Here is a 25,402-nt window from a genome sequence, read left to right on the forward strand (position 1 = left end):
TTCCCAAAAGTTATTCGGTAAACCCCAAAAGTTTGCTCAATAGAGGTTTTTTTTTCTCCGTCACGTCATATGCTCTCAATGGCCATCCATGGCAGAATGGATGTCACTTTCGACCGTGAGCAGCCCCCCTTGGACTTGCGGAAGAGATGGTTGGATGGTTCCTCCTGTGGGTTTCAGACTGAGGCCGCGTAGCGTCTTGCTTTGTGAGCCCAGAGGAATGTGGCAGGCTGCACAGGTTGGGTGACATAGTCCCGGGCCCGTCCCAGAGGCAGCTGATACCGCAGTGTGACCCGGCAGCACCTGAAGCTCACAAAGCCTCCACACTGGACCTCAGCTCTCATCCTATTGCGTAAATTACATTGCAGCTTGATGTGCTGAACATGAGGGAAATGAATCGCAGAGAATCACAGAAATGATTTTCATGAAATAACCAATCAGTAACCAATTGTATATACAGTATATATATAACTTTCTGAGCTAAAAAAAATTCTGGCCAAATTTCTGCATTAGAACTCTTATTACAGTTAAACATTGCAGTTTGCAGGCTGCATAAATTGATTTGAAAACTGTTTGCCTTTGCCAAGCAAGGTCCTTGCATCCGGGTGGTGTTTGGGTATAAGCTGCATGTGTGTGTGTCAGTATGTTACATATTTAATGTGTTATCATAGCTTCTGCTAAATTTAGGGATTACCTCAGATTTTCCAGATAAATGCTGTTTCAGATCGGTTGGGTTATAGATATATTATATCTATTATATTATATCAATATACTTCTTTAAAGAATTAGAAAGCAAAAACATAAAAATACAAAGTTTACAACATTTATAGCAGGAATACAGCTGCATCTGGTACTCGGTCCTGGGTGTCAGTCCTGGGAGGGGGGTGCCTTGTCGGTCCTGGAGCAGCCGTTGCTGCAAGCAACTTCCCCTTCAATTCCTCGCATTCTCCTATTTTTATGCGGTGGGCTTATCTCAGGCCCAGCACCGCCCACCAGGTCCTCATGCACACGCACGGCAGCGGTGTCTGGTACAGGCTGCCTCTTTGAAAGCTCCATCCGTCACGGAGCCCCACCGCCTGCCCTCATTCACTGTGCAGCCACGGCTGTCAGGCTTCCCTTAAGTGGTGCTACTCCCCCCCAGTTTCCCTTGTCTTGGTGCATGGGTTCCCAGATCCCTCCTTGGGCCCCCCCCCCCCCCCCCAGCTGTTCTGTTTGGTTAATCAGCTAATCGTTATGCCGTTTCTGTTAATTAATCGGTTTCTGTTGACTGTGAGTGTATAAACGGTGGGGGGGGGGGATGTCCGGTTATCGTGCTGCCGCAGGGAATGCGTGCCTTGTGCCGCAGGCCTGATTAGCCTGATACGCCTTTGCGTTTTTGCTCTTTGACTGTGGACAGGGAGCCTCTGAAAATGCGGCACAAGAGCCAAGATGGAGCGACTTATATATCGGAAGGTTTGTTGTCGTGAGCAAAATTGTTCCACAAGCAGAACTTGCTTTTTTTTTGCTACTATTCTATATACGGAATGATTTCTAATCCAATTTTTTTCCGTTATAGCAGAAGTGACCGCAGCTTTAGATGGCCGGTAGTCCTGCGAGATCTGCCGCACATTTACAGCTCGTCCGAGTGTCGGTCCTGTGTAGTCATAACTGGGCAGGACAGGACGGAAGACTGAAGGCCGCAAATTCCATGATGCCCCCTCCCCCCCCCCTTCCAGCTGTCCATATGGGCTCCACATTGGGAAGCTCCTCTCTGCTGGGACTACATTTCCTCCCCCCCAGTCCTGCCCTCGCTGTCCTCGTCCTCGACCCTGTCTGGGCACTTTTCCTCCCCGCTGAGGACCGAGCTGCAGCTGCTCCTGGCATGTTGGGCCACAGGGTGCCATCACAGCCTCTCGCCCTGTCAGCCGCTCACATCCACGGACAGAACGGTGCAGCTGAATCAATGTTTCCACCTTGTCTAAACACAACCTCCCCACCATTAATGCGTGTAGCTTCAGCTGTGCTCCCCTTCCTTCCCCACGCTCCGAAACCCCGAAATCTGTCAGCATGTCATATTTTCTCCAGGACGTCCCTCCTGGCATGTCGCTGCGCATACTGCAGCTCTCTCTCGCACATGACCAGAGCGGGGGCGTTAATGCTTGGAAAGTTTGTGTTTTGAACGCGTCAGGCCGAGATACGGAAGGAGGCTGCTCACATTCCACCATTCCGGTTTCGGCTGTTTCTCAGTGATTACAGTTTCAGTTACTGCAAGTACAATTTGGTAAAGAGGTAGAAGTTGGCTTTATCAGATATAGACTGTTTTAGGAGTTTCTGAATATTAAAATGGATTCAAATTCTCTAAATTTTTCTATGGAATGAATGCAGTTAAATAAAATGGACTGTGACTCCAGCCTGCTGTCTTAGACCTGTGAGTCTGCCAGGCGGCTCGGAGGCCCCTGTGACTCCAGCCTGCTGTCTTAGACCTGTGAGTCTGCCAGGCGACTCGGAGGCCCCTGTGACTCCAGCCTGCTGTCTTAGACCTGTGAGTCTGCCAGGCGACTCGGAGGCCCGTGTGACTCCAGCCTGCTGTCTTAGACCTGTGAGTCTGCCAGGCGACTCGGAGGCCCCTGTGACTCCAGCCTGCTGTCTTAGACCTGTGAGTCTGCCAGGCGACTCGGAGGCCCCTGTGACTCCAGCCTGCTGTCTTAGACCTGTGAGTCTGCCAGGAGACTCGGAGGCCCCTGTGACTCCAGCCTGCTGTCTTAGACCTGTGAGTCTGCCAGGCGACTCGGAGGCCCCTGTGACTCCAGCCTGCTGTCTTAGACCTGTGAGTCTGCCAGGCGACTCGGAGGCCCCTGTGACTCCAGCCTGCTGTCTTAGACCTGTGAGTCTGCCAGGCGACTCGGAGGCCCGTGTGACTCCAGCCTGCTGTCTTAGACCTGTGAGTCTGCCAGGCGACTCGGAGGCCCCTGTGACTCCAGCCTGCTGTCTTAGACCTGTGAGTCTGCCAGGCGACTCGGAGGCCCCTGTGACTCCAGCCTGCTGTCTTAGACCTGTGAGTCTGCCAGGTGACTCGGAGGCCCGTGTGACTCCAGCCTGCTGTCTTAGACCTGTGAGTCTGCCAGGTGGCTCGGAGGCCCCTGTGACTCCAGCCTGCTGTCTTAGACCTGTGAGTCTGCCAGGAGACTCGGAGGCCCCTGTGACTCCAGCCTGCTGTCTTAGACCTGTGAGTCTGCCAGGCGACTCGGAGGCCCCTGTGACTCCAGCCTGCTGTCTTAGACCTGTGAGTCTGCCAGGCGACTCGGAGGCCCCTGTGACTCCAGCCTGCTGTCTTAGACCTGTGAGTCTGCCAGGCGACTCGGAGGCCCGTGTGACTCCAGCCTGCTGTCTTAGACCTGTGAGTCTGCCAGGCGACTCGGAGGCCCCTGTGACTCCAGCCTGCTGTCTTAGACCTGTGAGTCTGCCAGGCGACTCGGAGGCCCGTGTGACTCCAGCCTGCTGTCTTAGACCTGTGAGTCTGCCAGGTGACTCGGAGGCCCCTGTGACTCCAGCCTGCTGTCTTAGACCTGTGAGTCTGCCAGGTGACTCGGAGGCCCGTGTGACTCCAGCCTGCTCTGACTGTGGACCATTTTTCTTATTACCTTGTAACTCGCTGATTTCATTTTTTCTAAATTAACTTCATCACCTTTTTCTTTCTGCTTGCCTGCCTCCCTCGCAGAGCCTCAGAAAGCTTTTCCATGTAATGTGTCCGGCACCCGGAGTCCCCAGTCCTAATGGAAATGCATTTTTTAAAAGAGCAGCTGTAAATTCAGGATTTTGACGATCTGGAACTAATCATTTTCAACTGGTCGCCTTTGCCAAGTGGCTTTCTCTGGAGTGTGACGACTGATGGCTTTCACCAATGCCATTTAGGCATGACGTTACCGGGGCAGGGGACCAAACCCAAAACGCTGGCTGCCCGCACGCTGACGCTGAGCGGCAGGGGGGCTTCCCAGCAGGGGGGCTTCCCAGCAGGGGCTCTCCTGCGGCAGCTGCCCTGTTTAAGCCAGCCTTCCCCCTGCCCCAGAAAGGCCCGACTGTGTGCCTTGGCTGTACTCCGCTCTCGCGCGCCATGCCTGATGCTACAGCTGAAATGAACAGTCAGCACATGAACAGTCAGCACTTTAGAGTTTCGTCTTCAGGCGAGTGGCTCCTCCGGGTTATTTTTAAAGTGCCGTGCGGTTGGGAAGCTCCGTGTTTGTGGTCCCACTGGAGATCCGTTTGCAAAAGGGAGGCCATTAGTTATTGGTCTAAATGAGGAGTCGATATTCTATAATTTCAAATGCATTTTAAAAGTTTAGAACTGCAAAGCCCCCAAAGCTGAGGTGGGATGGGATGTGCTGTGGAACATGATGATGGTTTTTCGTCTGGGGAGTGAAACCTGGGCTGGGGGTGGGGGCTCCGTAGGGGCTAGACATCACAGAGCTAATCGGTCCATGGTGACCTTTCAAGGCGGGTGACTCCTGGGCTGCACAGCCTGTTTGGAAATGGGCTTTTAAAAGCCCGTTTCTGAGGCCCTTTCTAACCGGAGGCAAGGTTATCCTCTCTAAGGCATATTGGAAAGAAATATCTGAAAAGAGCCGACCATCAGTGCCGGATCCTCTGCTCGCAGATGCTTCCTTCTTCATGAAACCCAACGGCAGGAAAGTTTACTCTGCCAAGGCTTTATTCCCTGTGTCGCTCCATCTCTGCTGGCCCAGCCTCCACGTGTCAGGAGCAGAGGGAACCCCCATTCGCAGGTATTGTTTCCTGAGTAATAACACTTTTTTAATCCCGGGGGGGGGGGACTTGTCGCCGCTGATCACCGCAAACCACACACTCCCGCTCCTAAAAGCGCTGATTCTCCTCACCGCTGATAGTATCTCCTGAGTGCCCGCTGACCCAGGCTCTTCCAAACACCTGCTCCATCTTCTGGGTGATCCCATGGAGGGCGGATCCCTTCTGGTCTGGCCAGAGCCTGGGGAGGACGGAGCCTGGCCCACCGTATGAGTCGCTGAGGAGTCCCACCATGACAGACCAATACCGAGAGCTGCCTAAGGTCGCCCCTGGGGGACCCCGCATGAGAATAGAGCAACAACAGCAGGTGCACCCCCCCTCAAATGCAGAAGGGCAGAGGCAGTAGGACGAGAAGAATCACTGCCAGTCACTGGCAGCGCTGCAGAGCAGAGCCACGCTCATAGCATTGTGACACCGATTCGAGGCTGGAAGGCAGCCATGTTGAACTGCCTCTTCCACAGAGGCAGCGTGTGGCTCAGTGGATCAAGCCTCTGTGTCTGTGAGCGGATGTTTGGAGGAGCCTGGGTCAGTGGGCACTCAGAATCCGTGCTTTTAGGAGCGGGAGCATGAAGTGCTTCGTGGTGATTAGCGGCGACAACAAGGTGACTGCTCAAAAATAAAACACCTGTGATAACTTCAGTCTCTCCCCGTAAACATGAGAGCAAGATCATATTATGTTTGTGCTGTTTGAATGTATAACTGAAGCTCTTCTGCTGTCTGTCTGGGAGCCATGAGCCGCCTGAACCCTCGGCCCGCCTCGGTTCCCGGACCCCGGGCCGCCTCGGTTCCCGGGCTCCGGTGCCACCTCGGGCCCCTGCCAGTCTCAGTCCCTGGGCCCCGGGCCACCAGAATCGGCAGGCCCCAATCTGCCTCAATCCTCGATTATTTCAAGCTTACAGTCACTTGAGAGATTAGTAAAAACGACCAGCAGGTTTGATCTGAGCAATCGGTGACCTGACCTCATTGCCGAGGATCCATCTTCCTCTTCCTTATAATATGCAAAACTCTGCCTCACCAGTTTCGGAGACTCTGTGACAGCCATCATTAGCAGTAATCTATCAGTCTCCCCATGTCCGGTTTGAGAGGGACTGAGGCAGCCTGTCCCACAAGGACTTTTTGTTTGTTGTGTTCCAGGGGGGTTTGTTGCTGAGCCTAGTGGTGGGGGGAGGGGGTGTGCGTCATGTCGGGATCGCTGACTCACGGGCAAGAACGTGGGGGGATGAAAGGCATTCGTTCTTCACCAAGCTTAGTGACACACTTCGGGCCCCTCGCCGCCCCCTGGTTGCCACACCCACACTGCCTCCTTGGCCCGATGGCCTCTTAGGCCTTTTGGTGGCTGAATCTGTGCGCTGAAAGATGAAAGATTTTTTGGCACAGTTAAGAAGCCAAGCACATTAGGGACCTGACTGTTATTGTCTGAAGAGTGTAGATTTTGGGATTGATTTGGAAAGATTATTCTCCATGTCGCCATCTCAGATAAGCTAGGCTTTTCCTATCTGGTGTTACAGCCTTAGCTTGGCATCTCTCTGATCGGTGATGTCCTGCTGCTGCAGGACCTTCTGTGATCCTGCTGTCGCACACACACTTGCCCAGACCGGCCTGGGGAACAGAGGTGTCCCTCCAGCTGCCCGTCTGACCCCCATTCCCTGTTGGTGGAAGAGAATCCGCTTCCTGTCTGCAGCAGGAGTGGCTGTGAAATCTTATCTCACCTAGAGAGATAAGCCAGTTAACCCAGCACTGGATTTTCTGCGTTATGTAAATATAATTAGTGGCAGATAGTGTGCTCTGCTGTTTGTGTAGTCCGTAACCCATAACCCCTGGCTGGCAAGCGGGTAGCAGGCTGGCTGATTTCTGTAGGCAGGAGAAACCAAGCGCTGACAGTGAAAGTTTATTTGCTGGTAGAGAAGCTTTGTTTATTACACAATACTTCCCAGCTGTTAGAGATGCATAGTTACCGATACCAGTATCAGGATCAGGTCCAATTCAGTGCTCTTGTACTCATACAACCAATACCAAGTGATGATGTATCAGCATAACCGTTATTAAGCAAGATAAAGCACCACAAAGGGTCTGTGATGGGAAAGCACTTCAAAATTGTCATAAAATACCAAAGCCTAGTGAACTGCTCGGCTAAATTCTCATGAGGATGTATGAAAAAAAGTTCATACAGCACTAGTAATCTAGTTAAACATCGAAAACCAAAGCATTAAAAAAAAGAGTACAACTCCATTGCCACTAGCAGAATACTGCCGAGCACAGAGATGGGTAACGTCATACGCTCTGTAACAGCCACGGCACATCAAACAGGAGCACAGAGAGAGCTAACATCATATGCTCTGTAACAGCCACGGCACATCAAACACGAGCACAGAGATTGGTAACGTCATACGCTCTGCCACAGCCCACTATGTAGCAAAGTCCAGCACAGCGATGGGTAACGTCATATGTTCTGTAACAGCCACGGCACATCAAACACGAGCACAGAGATTGGTAACGTCATACGCCCTGCCACAGCCCACTATGTAGCAAAGTCCAGCACAGCGATGGGTAACGTCATACGCTCTGTAACAGCCACGGCACATCAAACACGAGCACAGAGATTGGTAACATCATACACTCTGCCACAGCCCACCGTGCAGCAAGCACAAGCACAGAGATTGGTAACGTCATACGCTCTGCCACAGCCCACTATGTAGCAAAGTCCAGCACAGCGATGGGTAACGTCATATGCTCTGTAACAGCCACGGCACATCAAACACGAGCACAGTGATTGGTAACGTCATACGCTCTGCCACAGCCCACTGTGTAGCAAACTCCAGCACAGAGATTGGTAACGTCATACGCTCTGTAACAGCCACGGCACATCAAACACGAGCACAGAGATTGGTAACGTCATACGCTCTGCCACAGCCCACTGTGTAGCAAACTCCAGCACAGAGATGGGTAACGTCACACGCTCTGTAACAGCCACGGCACATCAAACACGAGCACAGAGATTGGTAACGTCATACACTCTGCCACAGCCCACCGTGCAGCAAGCACAAGCACAGAGATTGGTAACGTCACACGCTCTGTAACAGCCACGGCACATCAAACACAAGTATGGATTGTGGTAACATCAAATGATGACCCTTGTGCACTGAAAATAATAGCACCTTTTACCCAGTATATTGTTCCTCACGATCAAGAACATAAGAAATTTACAAACGAGAGGAGGCTATTCGGCCCTTCAAGCTCGTTTGGGAAGAACTTAACTAATAGCTCAGAGTTGTTAAAATCTTATCTAGCTCTGATTTAAAGGAACCCAGGGTTTTAGCTTGCGCTACACTAACAGGAAGACTATTCCGTACTCTAAGTACACTAATAATGTTGTAGTGGTGGTGCGCAGAGAGCATAATACTTTCAGAGGTGTGTGCAGTGTGGTACGTTTGTGAACTTTACATGGATTTAGACTGTCTGCAACGTGTCTTAAAATCGTAATTAAATCTGGCCCACTGATCGATTTGTCTTCCACAGAGACTGAAAACGATGATCAGCATCGCTAGTCAGCACCCCGTTAATATCACGTGACTCCACGGACCGGCATCTCGTGCGGATGCATTTAAGTGGATTTTTTGCCTGTAAAGCCACAAAACTAGAAAATTAGCTGTTCATGTTTCCAAAGTCACCACTTTATTTTTAGTTGTCCTAGTACTGGAATTTCAAGAATTTCCAGAATATTTTTAACACAAAATAAACAAGTCCCACTTAAACTTTTGCTTTCACTAAGAGTGTTTGTGTGAAGTTTCCTGGTTTCTGGCCGGTGCATTTCGTTCTGGTTGGCGCCAAAAGAAACAGTTTTTGTTCGGGCCTTTTAAGCCATGCCGGGAGAAAACGTTACTTTTCAAACTCGCCCCAGTTAGGCCGCAATGAGGAAACACTGTCCCATTGTTAGGTCCGGAATGTTCCGGGAACTCCATGTCCAAAGCAGGCTTTGCACTTGCTTGACCTCAAGGATCACTGTACATAATTCATTCGATCTTTTGCTTACCTCACCACGCTCGTCAACGTGTGTTTTACAGTATCTGTGACTGGCATTTCTAGCATGAAGGGTGGTAACTTGAGAACAATACTTTTAATATTTCATTTAGTTTAAAGCCATATGTTTTTAGTACTTTGGCTCAAATAAGTTTGTAGTCATTTGATTTCTGTGTGCTGCCCATGATGGTAATATTCGCCTGTAAGTCTGGCTTTAAGGCAGGTGTCTGATCGCATATATGAATGCTAGCAGGCCATGTAGAATACAGATAGGATGCTAATTCTGCAGGTGTTCGTGTGGTGTAGCCAGCGGCCCATAGGCCCAAGCTTTGTAGCCCCAGTTGTTTGGTGGGTGTAGCCCCTGTTAGCATCTAGATCAGGATGCTTCTGCCCAGTCAGAATCAGATACAGGCAGTAATAGATGCTGGGCACTGGCTTCATTCTTTGATGTAGCTGTGACCTGTGACTTAAGACTCTGCGCTATTTGAGTTGTTAGGATTAAAAAGCAGACTTTACACTTTTAGCGTTGTATGGTATTGCTAACAGCTGGTATGTAGTGGGCAGGGCTGGGAGAGTCTGGTGACAAGGATTTCTGTGTAAAATTGGTTCCACCTGTCTGGTGGTTCTGAATATATTACTTAAAGTCCTTGCCAGTACCTGCTTTTAATTTGTCTCATCTGGCTGAGTTTCTTCTTAATTTACTCTTTTTGCATTATCGTCTGCTGTGTGGTTTTCCTGTCGTTTCTCTCACACCTGTAATAAACTACAGTTGCCTCTAATTCCCTGCTTGTGTTGTTCAGTTAGATACCTGTATTGTAAGCACAGCGTCACATTATTCGGTGGACAGGAGTTGTTTAAAAAGGGCAGTTCAACATGTGCTTTGATTGGTCGGTTCACTAAAAGTTCATTTCTCAGGTTGGACTGGCCCAGTGACACTTCATGCGAGAGTATTGTTCTAGCACAGGTATGCTAGCTTATCTGACGCATATTCAGCCCAGTCAGTGTCTCACTCTGGGTGCAGGTTCTAGGGGATTTCAGCTCATCGAATGTCGTGTTTGAAAGTCCTTATCCTGTAACTGGCGGATGTTTGAGATGGACGGTGCCATCAGATTAACCTGGTAGCCGGGACAGTCAGGGGTGATGTGTAGAAAAAGCCAGCGTGGATACCATCTAAGACAAGACAGGATACTTGAAACATGACCATTTTTAAAAACTTTAGGTGACAAATGCTTCAAAAGAAATTTTACGTAAACAAAAGGATGTGAAATCTTTCAGAACTAGATGTTGTTTGCAGCAGTAAATTGCCCATTTAATAGATGAAATATTTCTTTGATTCATTCTTTAGATGAATCTTGATCTTTAAATGCTGCTGGGCTTTCCTTACGGCAGTGCTGCCTGCCCTTACCGATCCCGCCCTGCCTCTTTCCTGCACACAGTCGTGCATAAATGCATTAATTCCACAAAGATGAAAGGTGCAATGGGCCCTTTTCAAACACAGCCGTGTGGGATCTGGGGGCCGGTCATGCCCCCAAAAGGGCAGATTTACCCTCCTTACCACGTCCGTCCACTGTGGGCTCTTCAGATTTCTTGCTGCTATCATCTGTCAGTGGAGAACAACGTGCACCGCCACTGCGACCTGGGTTCTAGGCATATACTGTCAGGAATGACACTTCTGATGTGTTCTAATGAGTATGATGATTGATTTAATAGGTAAATGTTTTGTGGGCCCAGACTAAGTGTGCTCTGCAACATGGGGGCTGTCTAAGCTAGTGAGTGTGTGAGCAGAACAGCCCCATGGTCTGATACCAGAGTGGCCCTCAGGAGCCTCACTCCCACCTTTTAAATTTCTCTGGGGCGTGCATGTCCGTCCCTTTTTCCTGCGGGGCTCCAAGCTGTAGCACCCGCTGCCTGGTGTTGGGACCGTGGAGGTGGGACCGCCCTTACTATTGGCTCACACGAGTGGGGATGGACGTGCATCATGTCCTTGGCTCTCTAGAGCAGTGTTTTTCAAGCCTGTCCTCAAGGGGAACCAGACAGTCCATGTTTCTGCTCTATCTGGGAGCCCATGAGGGCTGGGTTGAGAGACATTGCTCTAGAGCTTGGTGCGCCGTGATGGGAGAGGCTGTGCCCAGGGCAGACATTGGTGCGTTACATCTGGAAGGAACCAGCTTGTGGAAAGCGGTTCTGCACTGCATGTTTATTGGGGGGAGGGGGTCGCAGGGTTATGGCAGAGGGAAGGAAGCAGTAAACCTCATCTTGGAAATGGCTCATAAGCCACCACCCATGGAGAGAAAATTAAATCCCCAGAGAGTGCGCAGCTCAGATGGGATTGCAAGTGTCTGACCACACAGGAGCGCCTCCACATTCCTGTTCCACATGCTGCCAGCCTCTCAGAAACGCGCCCCTGCCAGTGGGCTGCGCCGGGATGGACCCTCTACCCAGGATCCAGAGCAGCCATTTGGGGTCCTTCAGTGTCAGTGTGACCTGCTCTTGCTCACCTCTGACCTTTGTCGTGATAATCCATAATGGAGAATCGTATCTGTCATTTTTATACTGACCTTTTCAGAGTCTCAATTCTCGCATGGAATGATGGCAGAGGACTCACCTGCCATTTTTTACGTGATTTTAATCCAAGATTGCTTTCCCTTCCCTCTTCCTTATTCTTTGACACATGGTCTTTGTTTTAGTGGTGGGAACATGCACTGTCTGTGCAGCATACACCTGCCTATCAGCATGGTCATCTCCGGTGGTTTCCAGGTTGCTTCACCAGCCCATTGGCTTTCGGTTCTGGCTCCTTGGATCCCGCTCAGGGGAACAGTTTTCTGTTATCGCTCCTCACATTCCGCTGTGGGGAACGGCTTTCTGTTCTCGCTCCTCGCATCCCCGCTTTGGGGAACGAGCATGCTCTTCCATGGCACTTCAGGCCCCACATAGAGCGATCAAGCCAACAGTCCTTGACATCTGACTCACGCCTTCCTGAAAAATAAAAGGGTTGATGATCCCCCCCGAAAGCTGACAGCTCTGACAAAAGGGGCCATTTCTGAAGCGCAGCTCCACAGATCCTTCCCAGCCACTCGAGCTTTGGGCTCAGAGGTCAGCCATGAGTCTCCTCTCCCGCTGCAGTCCAACCTGCCAGGCGACTGTTGCCAAACATGCCAGTTCCCGTTTCTCCGTGGCTCAGCAGGCGTAGCATTTGCATGCTGCCGTCTGGCTCAGTTATGCTGAAGTCCAACACGTTAGCGTGACTCTGTTACACGTCTGTCATCGTAAACTAATTACTGTAATTCATTGCATCAGTTAAGCAAGAATGAAAAACACTAGCAGCCGGTGACTGATTTAGCTACTCTTACAACACATAAACAAGTAAAAATAAAATCTCTGGATGGTCAGTCCGTGTTTGGGACCCTAGCTTTGTCTTGCAGGATGCAATGTGAAAGAGTACAGCAGTAACACCGTCATACTGGGTATGGAAATGGATGGTCTGGCTCTCCCTGCTGGCTCCTGGCTGCATGTCATCTGGGGAAGCTGGTCTTTTCAGCAATATGTTTGAGCATATTAGAGAATGGGCTCTTTTCAAATGGCCGCTGATGAGGGTGGTCTCATACGTGTGGCGTGTAATGCTCAGTGGACGCATTGCCACGTCCTGGAATGTTTCCGCTCTTTCAAATAACTTGAGGCATATAATTACGCACCCAGCCGTAATGTCCATGTCACCCGGGTCAGCAGTGACTCATTTTTGCCTGCTGTGTCTCCAGGTCAGCTGGGCACGGGACAGGGCTGCCCTTTGTCATGTTTCTGTTTTCGGAGTCTCCAGCTGCACGCGCTCTTCAGGACCTCCGGGGTTTCCGGATTGTTCCTCAGGCCTTATCTGGCATCTCAGGCCGCTGCTGTGCCCGTGGATGTCGTCTTGCTTCTCGCAGTTATGTGGATATTACCATAAGCAGATGTCCTGAGCTTCCAATGTGCCATGCTCGAGAAGACTGCGTCTGGTGCTCCAGACCCAAAGCGGCCTTCATGTCTGTCGCTCCATCATCTCTGTCGTTCTGCTGCTTCCACAAGGGTCCTGGAACTTTCTAGTTTGTAGCGACTTTGGGGCCATGGCCTGTGCCTCTTCTGTAGGGCTCAGCCGGCAGCACACCTGGACATCTTTCTGGCTCGAGTCACATTAATCAGCCATCTGACTTTGGAGGCCGTTGCTAAAAATACCCTGTAGCTGTCTGCTCTGTGTGCCGTTTTTCACAGTAATGTGAGGCCGTGAGAGTTGGGCCAGCAGCTCGGAGGGAGCGGGGAAGCTGTCCATGGCTCTGTAGGCCGCTGGTCTGCACGGGACCTCCCAGGGAAACCGGTCTCAAGCTATTGTCCACATTAGCAGGAAGTATATTTATCTCTCCAAGGCAAGATTGGCATTGTGCATCTTTCAAAAGGACTTTGTAGCAGTGCTGTTTTCAGCGTATCCAGGTAACGGTTGCATGTGAGCGCGACACGCTTTAGTGGTCAGGGTGTCTGTTGCTTCCCCCTCCCCAAGTCATAGACATCGGCTGAGCTGACCTGACATCAGGGCCCACACAGAACTGATGAGTCAGTGATGAGTCGGTGATCCCCAGGTGAGCAGATCCCTGGAGCGATTCACAGGGTCGCATGGGGAACAGCCCGGCACCCTGTCACCGCGGTGACCGTCCCTGCCTTTACCCAGGGACTCCTTCATCCTACTGCGCTCATCCTAACCATTATTTTATTTAGTACGGTCCTCTTCTTGAATACGCAAGTCTTTCTTATGCCATGTATATTTGATATTGAAACCCACAGCTGGGATGGGGGTGGGGGGGGGGGTGTATGTACATCTTACTGAACGATTTGAGGGTTTGCAAAAATGCTGGAGAATAATGTGGAAAGATGATGTTCCCTCCCGCAGCTGGGGACTCGCAGTGAAAGCAGCAAGCAGGGAGGGGCCATCGTCCCGGGCCCCTGCAGCTGGGGACTCACAGTGAAGGCAGCGAGCAGGGAGGGGCCATCGTCCCGGGCCCCTGCAGCTGGGGACTCACAGTGAAGGCAGCCTGCACGGAGGGGCCACCTTCTTGGGCCCCCACAACTGAGATCATGGAAACTGAGATGGGGAAATGGGCAGAGACGGGACAGGGGAGCCCCCTGCAGTCTGGCACTGCCCAGGACCAGTAACACTAGGGCGTGGGGTGTCATGGGCAGCAGATAGATACCGTTCTGTAAGCAGCATTTTAAGGAGCAGCTATATCATTTTAATGTGACTGATCTGTACAAATATTGTAAGGAAATGAGTCGCAGTTAGAGAAAAGAACTTCAGTATAGACTTTCTATAGCGTAGTACAGTCAGTCCCTGGATATGAGTTAATATGCACCGATCTCTAAAGGGTAAATCACAAAACCTGCATCTGTAAGGCCCTGTAAGCTCACGCAGGTGCATGTGGAGGGCAGCACACGGCCTCGTGGCCATAGCGCTGTCACAGCCCCCACGCTAACACCGGGGGTGTTTAACCCTGCGTGGTGCTGAATGCCTGTCATGTTGTGACTATTACACTGTTCCCACAACAACCGGCATATTGAATGGAGTCGGACACTGCATCCATGGGCGACTGTCATTCATGTGCCTCAGAGGAGCGACAGATCAGGGTTTGTCAGGTGATCAGTGGAAATCTGTCTGCTGTCTTTTGAAAGGCATTTGAGGCGTGCATTTTGCTTAGTGGGTTTTATAACCTTGTTTTCTGTATTCAGTCACAGTGACCTGCTGACAAGTTAAGCTAGTGGTCAAGTAGTGCTCCCGGTAAAGTTGTTGGTGGTTAGTTTTCTTTTTTCAGAAAGGAGTGTAACCCGGCCAGTTTGCCACTAAAATGAACGTAATCTGGTTAAATCAGTAAGACTCAGACTCACATGGGTGATAAGTGAACATCTCCAAAAGTAAAAATAAAAATAAAATAAATAAATTATCACCTTAATTTACAATATTAAAGGTTTTACAAAATATTTTTCTCTGGCCGATTACTTGCGGCCCCAGGTTTCCACAGACGCTTCCCCCCCTCACTGCACAGAGGAGAAGCTGTATGACATCATGGCCGTCTCCTCATCGCCGGCCGCCACCGTGCCCAATTCTGTCATTTTGTTATTTCCCGCAGCCCTAATGCTGCATTACAAACGGAAGCGGTAGTGGAATGGTTGGCAGACGCGGTAATTATAAATGTGAAAGGGATGGATGTGAAAGGGATAGATGTTCTTGCCGGTGCCTTTAGCTGCTCCGTTTTGGGAGGAAGCAGCGATTTAATCGCACAGTGCTGATGGTATCTCTCACCCACTATCTAATGACGTGTCTGTCGAGTTTTATCAAGCTCTTAAGGTTGAATTATTTTGGTTCACTGCTAAGTAGGGCTGGACATCGTTAAACAATTTCAATACCAGTACCAGAACGATACCTTGATTTCAATACCAGTACCAGAACGATACCTTGATTTCAATACCAGTACCAGAACGATACCTTGATTTCAATACCAGTACCAGAACGATACTTTTCTCAGTCTTCTATCTATATTTTACTTGTTTGACTCGCTATATGTTTATAATTCATAAATTAATCTGTCCAGCAGATCGATCTTTCTTTCATTTTTCCCAGAATAAAACACGATGTAACGTTTTTCCACTAATAAGCGCTGGCACGTTTCACTGCTGGCACCGTAAGTGGATGGAGATGCAAGCAAAAAGCTATTCAGTCTTATTATTGAGGTACAAAAATAGTTCCATCTGCTCCATCGTTTTTTCTGCACCTCCACGTAACATCCGTGTTAGCGCCAGTGTTTGTGGTGAAGCAGAGTCCGCACGATTATCTCCGCAAGACATCAAGATTAAGCCCCTCCTTAGTAGTGTCTCTGAGGAACTGCAATTGAACCACGTTCCGATGATCTTGCCCACACACACATGCATACACATAAACATCAACTCTCGCTCTCTCTGGGTGTTTTAGGTGATATAAGATGATGTATTGATATATTTGCCACTGTATGCGGGGTGTATTTGCAAAGTCACATTGGTGCGCCAAGTTGCGAAAGTTATAAAATTGTCACGCTCCAAAAATTTTGTCACAAAATGACTAAATGGTCGCACTCTGGAACCCTGTGGAGCCACACGATTGATTTCGTAGGCTTTTTTTTTTTTTTACACTATGCGACAAACATAAACAACCGCACACACGTGAGCCAGTTCACATTTTTCCTTCCGACCTCTATAACGTATTTGTGTAAAGTTACACTAGACAGCTAATCACCAGTGACTTGACATAAGTATGATCTTTACACAAGTGTGCTGCAGGTTTATTAGCTCTCAGACGCTGAGATTAACTGCTTGGGCATCAGAATTCGCTACCACAGCACCAAAGTTTGGTGCCCAGTCCTGCTGCTGAGATTTTTATTTTTGCCTGGGTTTTGCAGTTGTTAGAATGCAGCAGAAAAGGATTGGCATCCCTTCAGTAGAGGAGGGAAAGTGCACGGCCCCCCAGGCTGAACAATAGTAATAAACGGGGTCTAGTAAACATGGTAGAGTGCACTTGTGTGTCTGCCTAGCCTTTGTCACTCGGCTGGGGGAGAGCCTCTACCCACTGTGAGGTGAGGAATAAGCATGTGGGGCATGATCAGACATTGTCCGTCCCGGAACTGTCATTCTTCTCTCACTCTAGGGGCGAGGGGGCTGTTTTGGTTGTCTGGACAGTGGTTTTTATGTGCCAAATGAAGTTGCAGCGTTATGAAGTCCCTCACACTGTAAATGTGTCTAGGCTGACTGGAGGATCCTTTCCTCTTCAGTTGGCGTGCTGTCGCTCTTCTTTTGGTGGCACAGAAGCGAATAAATCACCCCACATCCATGTCCTCACCTCTGCACTCTTCCCAGACTAATGGACCAGCTCATTTCTGAATTTTACGCTACACCGAATTAAGATTCCTTTCAGTTCACGTAAAGTACATGTTGGGGTGGGCCGACTGGCACCCTGTTCCCTTGACGAGGGATTTGTCACTCACCCTTTTCTTTGACGCGGGAATAGATGCTTTTGTGCTTGTGTGTAACTGGGGTCTGGACCTGTAGTGTCCACGCTTTCAGCACAGGGCACTGCCTGGCTTTGCTGGTCCTCAGCACATCCTGTTTGCTAAAAGCTGCTCAACCCTCTTAGCATGTAAATAAAATAAATAATGACTTCTCTTCGTCGACCTCATCTCGCTCTCCATAGCTCAGGGGTCAGAACACAGGGTCAGCCAAGCGGCGACAACCCTAGAGCTGGGGGTTAAGGGCCCTTCCTCAAGGTTCCATGGGCATGTGACTGTTCTCCCAAGGCCGGCCCTCAAACTGGCGATCTACTGACCACAGGCACAGACTTGGCCCACTGGGCCACTCACCACCCCCACGTTTAATCTCATCGCTGACTGTCAGTCTTCCTCCTCCTGCCCTACCTATAATCTTCTCCTGGGTTTATTTGTTCACGGCCTGTTTCCATGGTGCCCCCCCCAACCCCCCCCCCCCCGAATAGCAGCTGTGAGGCTTCCTCTCCGCGTGGAGCCCATTCTGCCTGGTCGAAGCGGCTTTAGCTGTGGGTCGGCTTGGCCCTGCCCCTGTCCAGGGATGCCGGGGCCCTTTGCTTCCCAGTTTCCACCGTGGCCCTCAATGCAGTAGCGAGGCATGAGTCATGGCGGGGAGGTTCGCCTGAGATCCTGCCAATGTTTACTTCTGGGCCGACCCACAGCACCGCTCTGCGGTGCGGCGTGACGACGCGGGACGGGAGGGGCCCCCTGGCCACCGGCAGCGCCCAGCCTGCAGCAGTTTGTTTACTCTCGGCATGCCTACAGATGACTGTGAGGTTTGACGACTTCCCTGGCAGGCTGGGGTTACACTCAGGCGGGCAGCCCAAGGGGAATCACCGGTTTAGTGCTCTTAGCTCTGCTGCTGCACCCTGCTTCACGTCAGGGCTGAGCCATGTCCAAAAAGATACTAGGCCTTGCATGTACTACAGAATTCACACAGAAGGATCTCACTTGCTAGAAATTAAACCCTTAGATCATGTTTCTAAATTTCACCCGGATTTTGAAGCTTATCCAGTGAGGTCAGCTGTGACTGCGAAGTGCCAGTCCATCATTCCCAGATCGATGTTTTTTCTGCTTGTAAAGATTCATTTGTGAGGGCTGGTTGTTTTTCTGTACTTTCAGCACATCCAAACATGTAAGCATGTTGAGCAATTTCCTCCGGGATAAATAAAGTTTTTCTGATTCTGATTCTGTAAGCAGCTCCCCGATCCTTACCTTCATCAGCCCATATTTTTCCCTTATTTGCTCACTTTTTCTTTTCCCCCTCTCCTTTTTTTTGTCCCTCCTGCAGGCATTTGGAAACGCGAAGACGGCTCACAATAACAACTCGAGCCGCTTCGGCAAGTTCATCCAAGTGAATTACCAGGAGAGCGGCACCGTTGGCGGGTAATGGCGGCCTGCCGGACTCCTGCTCAGCCATCACCGTGTGGCCGTCACCGCGTAGCCGTCACCTGGCTGGCTGCGGCTCGCCCGTGAAACCGCAATCTGCTTGACGTCTGATAACAGGCTGTTCCTGGCTTCCTGATAAAACTAGCTCAGCTGGTTAATGTAGCTAAAGTTCAAATAGTCCTTACTTTGCTCTCCTGACTCAGGTTATCTTTAATTTATGATAGGAATGTGTAGGTAGTGAAAGAAGCTCTGCAATCCTCTGATTCACGAAACTATAGTCATTTCGCAACTCATTTGGCTCCCATTCCTCTCTCCTGTTTACATATAGAAGAATGTTAGAGAGATTGCCTTGAATTACTGGACCTATTTGCTAGAGGTGTAACGATACGTGTATTCGTATTGAACCATTCGGTACGAGGCTTTCGGTTCGGTACGCATTACAAACCGAACGATTCAGAAAAATACTTTTATATTTGAAAAAAATTAAAGAGAATAAAGTGTGTAAAATATGTTTTCAGTGCTACTACGCTCAACAAGGCAGCCCAAACGACGTGCTGACTGCCCCTCTCACCCCCAAACACTACTCCAGTCAGTCAGGCATTTGCTGCACTAGCTCGTTGCAAAATGGCTAGTAACGTTAATGCAATTATCAGACCAGAAATACAGGATCCTCCTGTAACCAACAGGTCTGGAGTTTGAGAGCACTTTGGTTTCCCTGTAAGTTATGAGGGTGATGGCAAAAGAGTGGTGGATTAAAAAAACAACGGTATGTCGCATCTGCTACACGACCGTAAGCTACATCAGCGGCAATACTTCAAACATGTCAACTCATTTACGCCGACATCACCCCAGCGTGTCAATAACTGGAACTAGACGAAGACTAGAAACACACACACTACAAACTATCCCCATGGCATTCAGACAGGCACTTCCATCAGATTCGAACAGGGCAAAACAAATCACAGAGGTGATCGGTACATTTATAGCCGCAGATATGAGACCTTACTCGGTAGTGGAAAATACGGGTTTTAAGAAAATGCTAAGTGTAATTGAGCCCCGTTACGTTATTCCTTCACGAGCCCGTTTCAGCCAGACAATAAGAGAACCAGTTGGCCAAAGCACCAGCGATTGCTTTGACAACAGACAGCTGGACGTCAAGGGCTACACAAAGCTACCTGACTGTAACGGCACATTACATTAACGCTGAATGGGAGATGAAAAGCCAATAAAAAATAATAATAAAAAAATAATAAAAAAAAGAAAAGCCATGTTCTTCAGACACACCCCCTTGAGAGTCACACGAGTGAGGATCTGGCCAACGGGATGACAGAAGCAGTGGAACAGGAAAAAAAACTTAAAAATTGATTGAAACTGAGTTCCATATAAAAACAAAATTGTTCTTTTTTTTCTATTAGTTTATAACTACTACAATATTACATTAATTTTTTTTATCAGGAGCTTTTTGGTTTTGGTTATAAAGGAGGTTTTGTTTTATTTGCTGCTAAAAAGAAACGTCAGAAGATGGGTGAAGAATAGCTTCATCATTGTTTAAAGTAAAAGAAAAAAACAAGATCATACTTTTTTGATGTTTTAATAAATAAAAAAGTGAAAAAAATCAAAGAAATTATCTGGCATTTCTTTTTATTTTTGCTGTGTCGAAAACATACCGAACCGTGACACCAGTGTGTCGTATCGAACCGAACCGTGATTTTTGTGAACCATTACACCCCTACTATTTGCTAATTCTTGATCTCATCACTTTTTTCTGCTTTGTAGAGCTTATGTGGAGAAGTACCTTCTAGAAAAGTCCAGGCTGGTTTACCAGGAGCACAATGAAAGGTAAGTGTACCTCATCACCCAGCCAACCCCCACACCTTTGGAAACCAGGGTTCGGGTCCATGTGTATGGAGTTTGCATGTTTTCCCCGTGTCTTCCTCCGGTTTCCTCCAGGTCCTCAGGCCCCCCGTATTTGATAACCCATGTGGTGAGCAGTTACAGTGTCGGCATTCACCTGATGGAGAGAGAGGGGGAAAGTATTAGCACTCTCTCATAAGAAGTTTACAAACGAGAGGATGCCATTCGACCATCAAGCTCATTTGGGGAGAATTCAACTAATAACAGTTGTTAAAATCTTATCTAGCTCTGATTTAAAGGAACCCAGAGCTTTAGCTTGCACTACACTAACAGGAAGACTTTTCCATACTCTAACTACACGCTGTATAAAGAAGTGCTTCCTCAAATTCATTTTAAAATGTTCTCCTGCTAATTTCCACCTATGGCCACGAGTTGGCTGAACAGCATCCAGACCTGTTAGAATCTTATATACCTGGATCATGTCCCCCCTTAGTCTCCTTTGCTTGAGGCTGAACAGATTCAGCTCAGCTAACCTCTCCTCATAAGACATTCCTCTAAGACCAGGAATCATTCTTGTATCCCTACATTGAACCCTTTCCAAGGCAGCAATGTCCTCACTCTTGTCTGATCTTTTTCGTGAATTAAATCTGCTTCACTCCACTGTTGAGATTCCGTGACAGGCATTATGGTTACCTAAGTGATGACTTTGAGCGAAAAAAGACGATGGATGCGAGATGCAATAAAATCGCCCCCCTTTTAGACCTGGTCTGCAAGTATGACGTGTCATGAATTCTGATGGTCAGACGGTTTCGTTTTTTGGAGTCAGTTTCCCAGAACCACGTAGGGTTTCGGTGAACATCAGGGAGGGGGGGCACGTTGGCCGGGAAGCCAGTCTGCTGCGGGGCTGACACAGCGGCTCATGGTGACAGCAAGCTGATCTGCCTCTTTATGTTTGTGGGGGGAGGCTGGAAAACCCAGACCGATCCGACGCATGCAAGAGGAAAACGTGTAAAACTCCACACTCACAAAGACACAGAGGAAAATATTAAAATATCTTCCCCCCTGTCTCTCTATTAAAATGAATGGCACTGAAGTGCAGTGCGGCCGCCGTTTATGCTGTGCAGAACCTCCTGTCATGTTGATATTCTTCCTGCCATGTATACTTTATTCCCGGAAGGGCTCCTTCTTCGAGAGCCGAGCTCGTTAACAGCGTAACGCGTGTTTCCTGCAGGAACTACCACGTGTTTTACTACTTGCTGGCAGGAGCGAGTGAGGAAGAGAGGGCCATGTTCCACCTGCAGAAGCCAGAGGAGTACCACTACCTCAACCAGGTGGGTGCACAGCCGCACTGGCACGCTCACTGGATTCCAGTGCTGATACCCACAGCAGAGGGCACTGCAGTTCATACGAAAAGTTACTTCTGTGATAGTCTGTCGAACTTGTGCTGTTTTTGTGAAATCTGTGTTCAGACAACATGTGTGAATATATCTGTCTATGATGTATAATACACTCTTTCTGTAATCTCTTCTTGTACTTCTAACTTGTCCCGGGAATCTGCGTTTTTAATCTGCAGTAGCTCTACGCTCCTGCTCCCAGAGGCTTGTGGGAGGCAGGCATGCTGCTCTCTCACCTTGCAAACAGGAAAACGGAAATGGGGGCCATTGTTCAGCAGCCCTAGGACCTTCTGCTTGATTGTAAACTGAGGCACACCACCCACACTCCACACTCACTCCAGCATAACGATTTACAGTAGCCCCATGTGGCCCCGCCTGTCATGCAGGCTGACCACGTGACACCAGGCGCAGCCAATGAACCTCGGCGCTGCAACCATGTGCCACCGGGCACAGCCAATAATCCTCACTGCCACAACCATGTGACCTGGCTGAAGTGCAGGTTTTAGTGATGATATCATAGGGGGTGCAGAATTGTATCTTAGTAGATAACAGTCACGAGAAATGTTCCAGTACAGGAGAGAAGTTGGTTTTCTTTTTTTTAAACGGATATTTCTGGCCGCACTCTAACTTTAATCCTAATGTGGTTTGCAAGTGTGCTCCACTTTCTGTTGGTACAGTGTTCATGTGTCTCGTGTCCTTATGGCCGTTTAGACCTAATGAAGACCTCATGCAATCATCCTGCCACGTGTAATTTCACCGTCCATCCTGAATGTGACTTGGCTTATTGTTCTCCTTTATTTGAGTCTTGCCATGAAGGTCGTCTCAGCCCTCTGTATTGAGCTTGCGAGGCGTGGACACATGCAGGGCCAGGCTGGCTGTCTGTCTGAATTCTCATTGCCCCCCCCCCCCCCCCCCCCCCCTCAGCGTGTAGAAAGCGTGCTGCGTTTGGGACGTTGCCTAACCACATCTGCCTTATTTACAGATGACACAGAAAGGCCACACGTCGCATTGGGGAAATCACTGTGAGAGTGAAGCGGTCAGTATGTCTGCTCTTTGTATCAGTGCTGGTGTAGCCCTGCCTCCACCCACCCCCCAGCCCCCCCCCCCACGCTGGGCTTCTGGAATTCTCACCTCACACCTGGACCTGCCCCCCACCCCGCTTCCCTTTGGTTCTGTGATTCCTGCTTCCATTTTTGATTCGGGTCGTGTCCACTTGCCACAGTCCTCACGCCTTCTCCACCCTCACCCCATTACGACCTCCTTGATTTGAGGCTGCCTCGCATGAGGCTGCCTCGCATCACACTGCCACCTAGCTGCCTTTTCACTGTGCTGCAGCCGCTGTGACTCTCGGGATACGGGTCACATCCTCCATTCAGCTCCAGGCGATCGATCAAAGCCCAGATAACTGCAGTGATAAGGCCTCTTTACGTCGGCTTCTTGTAGCACCTGGGGCCTGCAAAAGGCCCCCTCTCTCCTGGTGCCCCCCCCCCCCCCAGAGACCCGTAACGCTGGTGCCCTGTAGCACATTCATGTCTGTGGTAAGTGAGCCCGCTGGCATCCTGAGCCTTCTGGAAATCACGCCGTCCCTTCCTGTCAGTGTTACTGGAGGAAAACAACGAGTGAGCAGTTGGTGACCTGTGTTTTCATTTTGTTTAATTTCATCAGGTTTTCCTGCATAAGTTTGGTGAAATGCACGAATGTTCGCTGCAAAATAGTCGAATTAGAGCTGGTGGTTAATTATCGCGCCGGATTGTGCATCAGGTTTGCACCCTGCCGTTGTGTTCTTCACCGTTCCTTTATTATTGTGGTTCCTCTGAGTGACTTTCTTGTATCGTGAATCATCCCTTGCAGCACGGAATTCTTCTACAGTACCTGACCCTATTGACTTCAACTCTGATGTTTCATAGTATGGCTGATGGGCTACAGCGCTCATCACAGACATTCATTTTTACCCTGGAGGTTGTTGGATCAAGTCCCAGATTATAGAAGGCTTAGGGAAGGTAAAATGTCAACTAGGCATGTAGCAAGCAGCATTAGTCTTTTTTTGGTGCTTCAGTTAAATCTTAACTTTTCATACATTTTTTGGGGTCTGATTCAGATTTCAGTTTCCCATTTGAGGAAAGCTCTCTCTCTCTCTTCATGTTGACATGCTAAAATCTACCAGACAGTCCTTAGAATTTAGAATGTGTGTGTGTGTCTGTGTGTGTGTGTGTGTGTGTGTGTGTGTGTGTATACGCACATGTGTTTATGTTTTTGTAATCATTACATTGTGGAGACCAGATTTTCCCACAATGTGATAAAAACCTGTAGTGCCTTAACTTGCTGGGACATTCTCTCAGTCCCCACAAGAATAACCTCAACTTTATAAAAATCTGTGACTGCAATTAAACAAAAAATGCCAAAACTTGTATTTTGCGATTATGGTTCTGCCATGGAAATAAATGGAGAGTCCCCACAAAGATATGAATGAATATGTGGACTGTGCATGTGACTGCATGTGTGTGTGCGCGTGTGTGTGTGCAAATGTGTGTATGTCAGATAAATGGAAAAAGTGGGGGGAAAAAACCCTAACCCTAATTGCAGTGGAGAGATTCCCACAAACCAGATTTTTTTTACTCACAGTTTTTATTAAAAGACATAAGATATTTTTTGTTTTATGCATTTTGCTATGTTTCCATGTTTGAGTTTCAGTTGGGGTGGAATTCAGGAACATTAATTGCATCACTGGTTTTTGGAAAACAGGAATCTCTCCAATAACCATCTTTCTGTTCTGCTGAATTTATCTTGATGTTTTTTCCATTCTTCATTAAGTATTATTTTTAACACTAGCTATAAAGAGTAAGATTATAATATATTAGCTGTGTTCGATTTGGTTTTTATTACAGAATAGGCCTTGTAGTTTTTTTTCCAGTGGGGTGTTTAATAGACTGGAGGAGTCCATTCTGCATGAATCTGTAAAGTATCTGAGAAAAAAATACTTTATTGACTAAGCTGAAAGCTGGCTTTCCAGAAGGCTGTGTCCTCCCTGCTCCAATAGATCAGCTCTCTTAATGCTTGAGCTTTCAGACAGTCAGACAGTGAGGCCCCAGGGCTCGGCCCCAGGGCTCGGCCCATAGCCCTGCTTGCCCCTCCATGAGGGGCTCCCTGCTTGCCCCTCCATGAGGGGCTCCCTGCTTGTGGGAGGAGTGACTGACTAACCGGGCACCTCCACTAATGGCGCAATCTTTGCTGTTTGCCCCAGCAGGACTGCTTCACGGTGGAAGGAGAGGACCTGAAGCACGACTTCGAGCGACTGCAGCTAGCAATGGAGTTGGTGGGCTTCCTGCCCACCACACGTAAACAGTAAGCCTGGACCGCGTTGGTGGGACAGGGTGGGCTTCCTGCCTACCCATTGATGAGGATTTCCCACTTAATGGTTGGCTGCGTTTGTGTGGCCCTGCGTCAATCAGACCAAGGCCTGTCTTCTTTGTGTTTGACGAGTCAGGAAAAGCTTTTTAATGCTGATGCAACTAGCTCATGTTCTCCTCTCCTTTTGCAGGATCTTTTCTCTGTTGTCCGCTATCCTTCACTTGGGGAATATCCGCTATAAGAAGAAGACCTATCGGGATGACTCCATCGACATCTGCAACCTGGACGTCCTGCCCATTGTGTCCCAGCTGCTCGAGGTGAGTCATCCCTGTTACGTTCCTTGTAAGAGCATCTGCATTAGGCCCGTTAGTCATTTTGAATCATTTCCTAGCTGTTGTGGCCAGCTTTGAATACGCTGCCACGCTTTTAGGAGTCTACGTCTGTTAGCCCTGCTGATGTAACCTAAGAGGCAGGCGGGCTGCGACGTGGCGACGTGCGCCAGACGTGCCTTTGGGGGAGGGGTAGCCC

General features: G+C 49.1%; 2 protein-coding genes across 8 annotated transcripts in view; both read left to right on the forward strand.

Annotated features, from left to right (window-relative positions):
- LOC111845620 (GRAM domain-containing protein 2A) overlaps positions 1-22,435 on the forward strand; it is a 95,291-nt gene extending 72,856 nt beyond the window's left edge. Inside the window, exon 12 of the mRNA XM_072718013.1 lies at positions 22,421-22,435. The gene's annotated coding sequence lies outside the window, so the exon portion shown is untranslated. The remainder of the gene's footprint in view (positions 1-22,420) is intronic.
- Positions 1-25,402, forward strand: part of myo9aa (myosin IXAa) — a 106,297-nt gene that overhangs the window by 35,165 nt on the left and 45,730 nt on the right. For 6 of the 7 annotated variants that reach the window (XR_011993770.1, XM_072718007.1, XM_072718009.1 and 3 more), the window contains exons 3-8: positions 18,181-18,275; positions 20,055-20,117; positions 21,364-21,463; positions 22,509-22,562; positions 24,771-24,868; positions 25,065-25,191. Coding sequence is in view for 6 of the 7 variants with exons in the window: in XM_072718007.1 (XP_072574108.1) it covers positions 18,181-18,275; positions 20,055-20,117; positions 21,364-21,463; positions 22,509-22,562; positions 24,771-24,868; positions 25,065-25,191 (537 nt within the window). In the remaining variant the exon portion in view is untranslated. The remainder of the gene's footprint in view (positions 1-18,180; positions 18,276-20,054; positions 20,118-21,363; positions 21,464-22,508; positions 22,563-24,770; positions 24,869-25,064; positions 25,192-25,402) is intronic. The other variant, XM_072718010.1, reaches the window with a different exon arrangement.

Source organism: Paramormyrops kingsleyae, chromosome 11, assembly GCF_048594095.1.
Source record: "Paramormyrops kingsleyae isolate MSU_618 chromosome 11, PKINGS_0.4, whole genome shotgun sequence".
Classification (NCBI taxonomy): domain Eukaryota; kingdom Metazoa; phylum Chordata; class Actinopteri; order Osteoglossiformes; family Mormyridae; genus Paramormyrops; species Paramormyrops kingsleyae.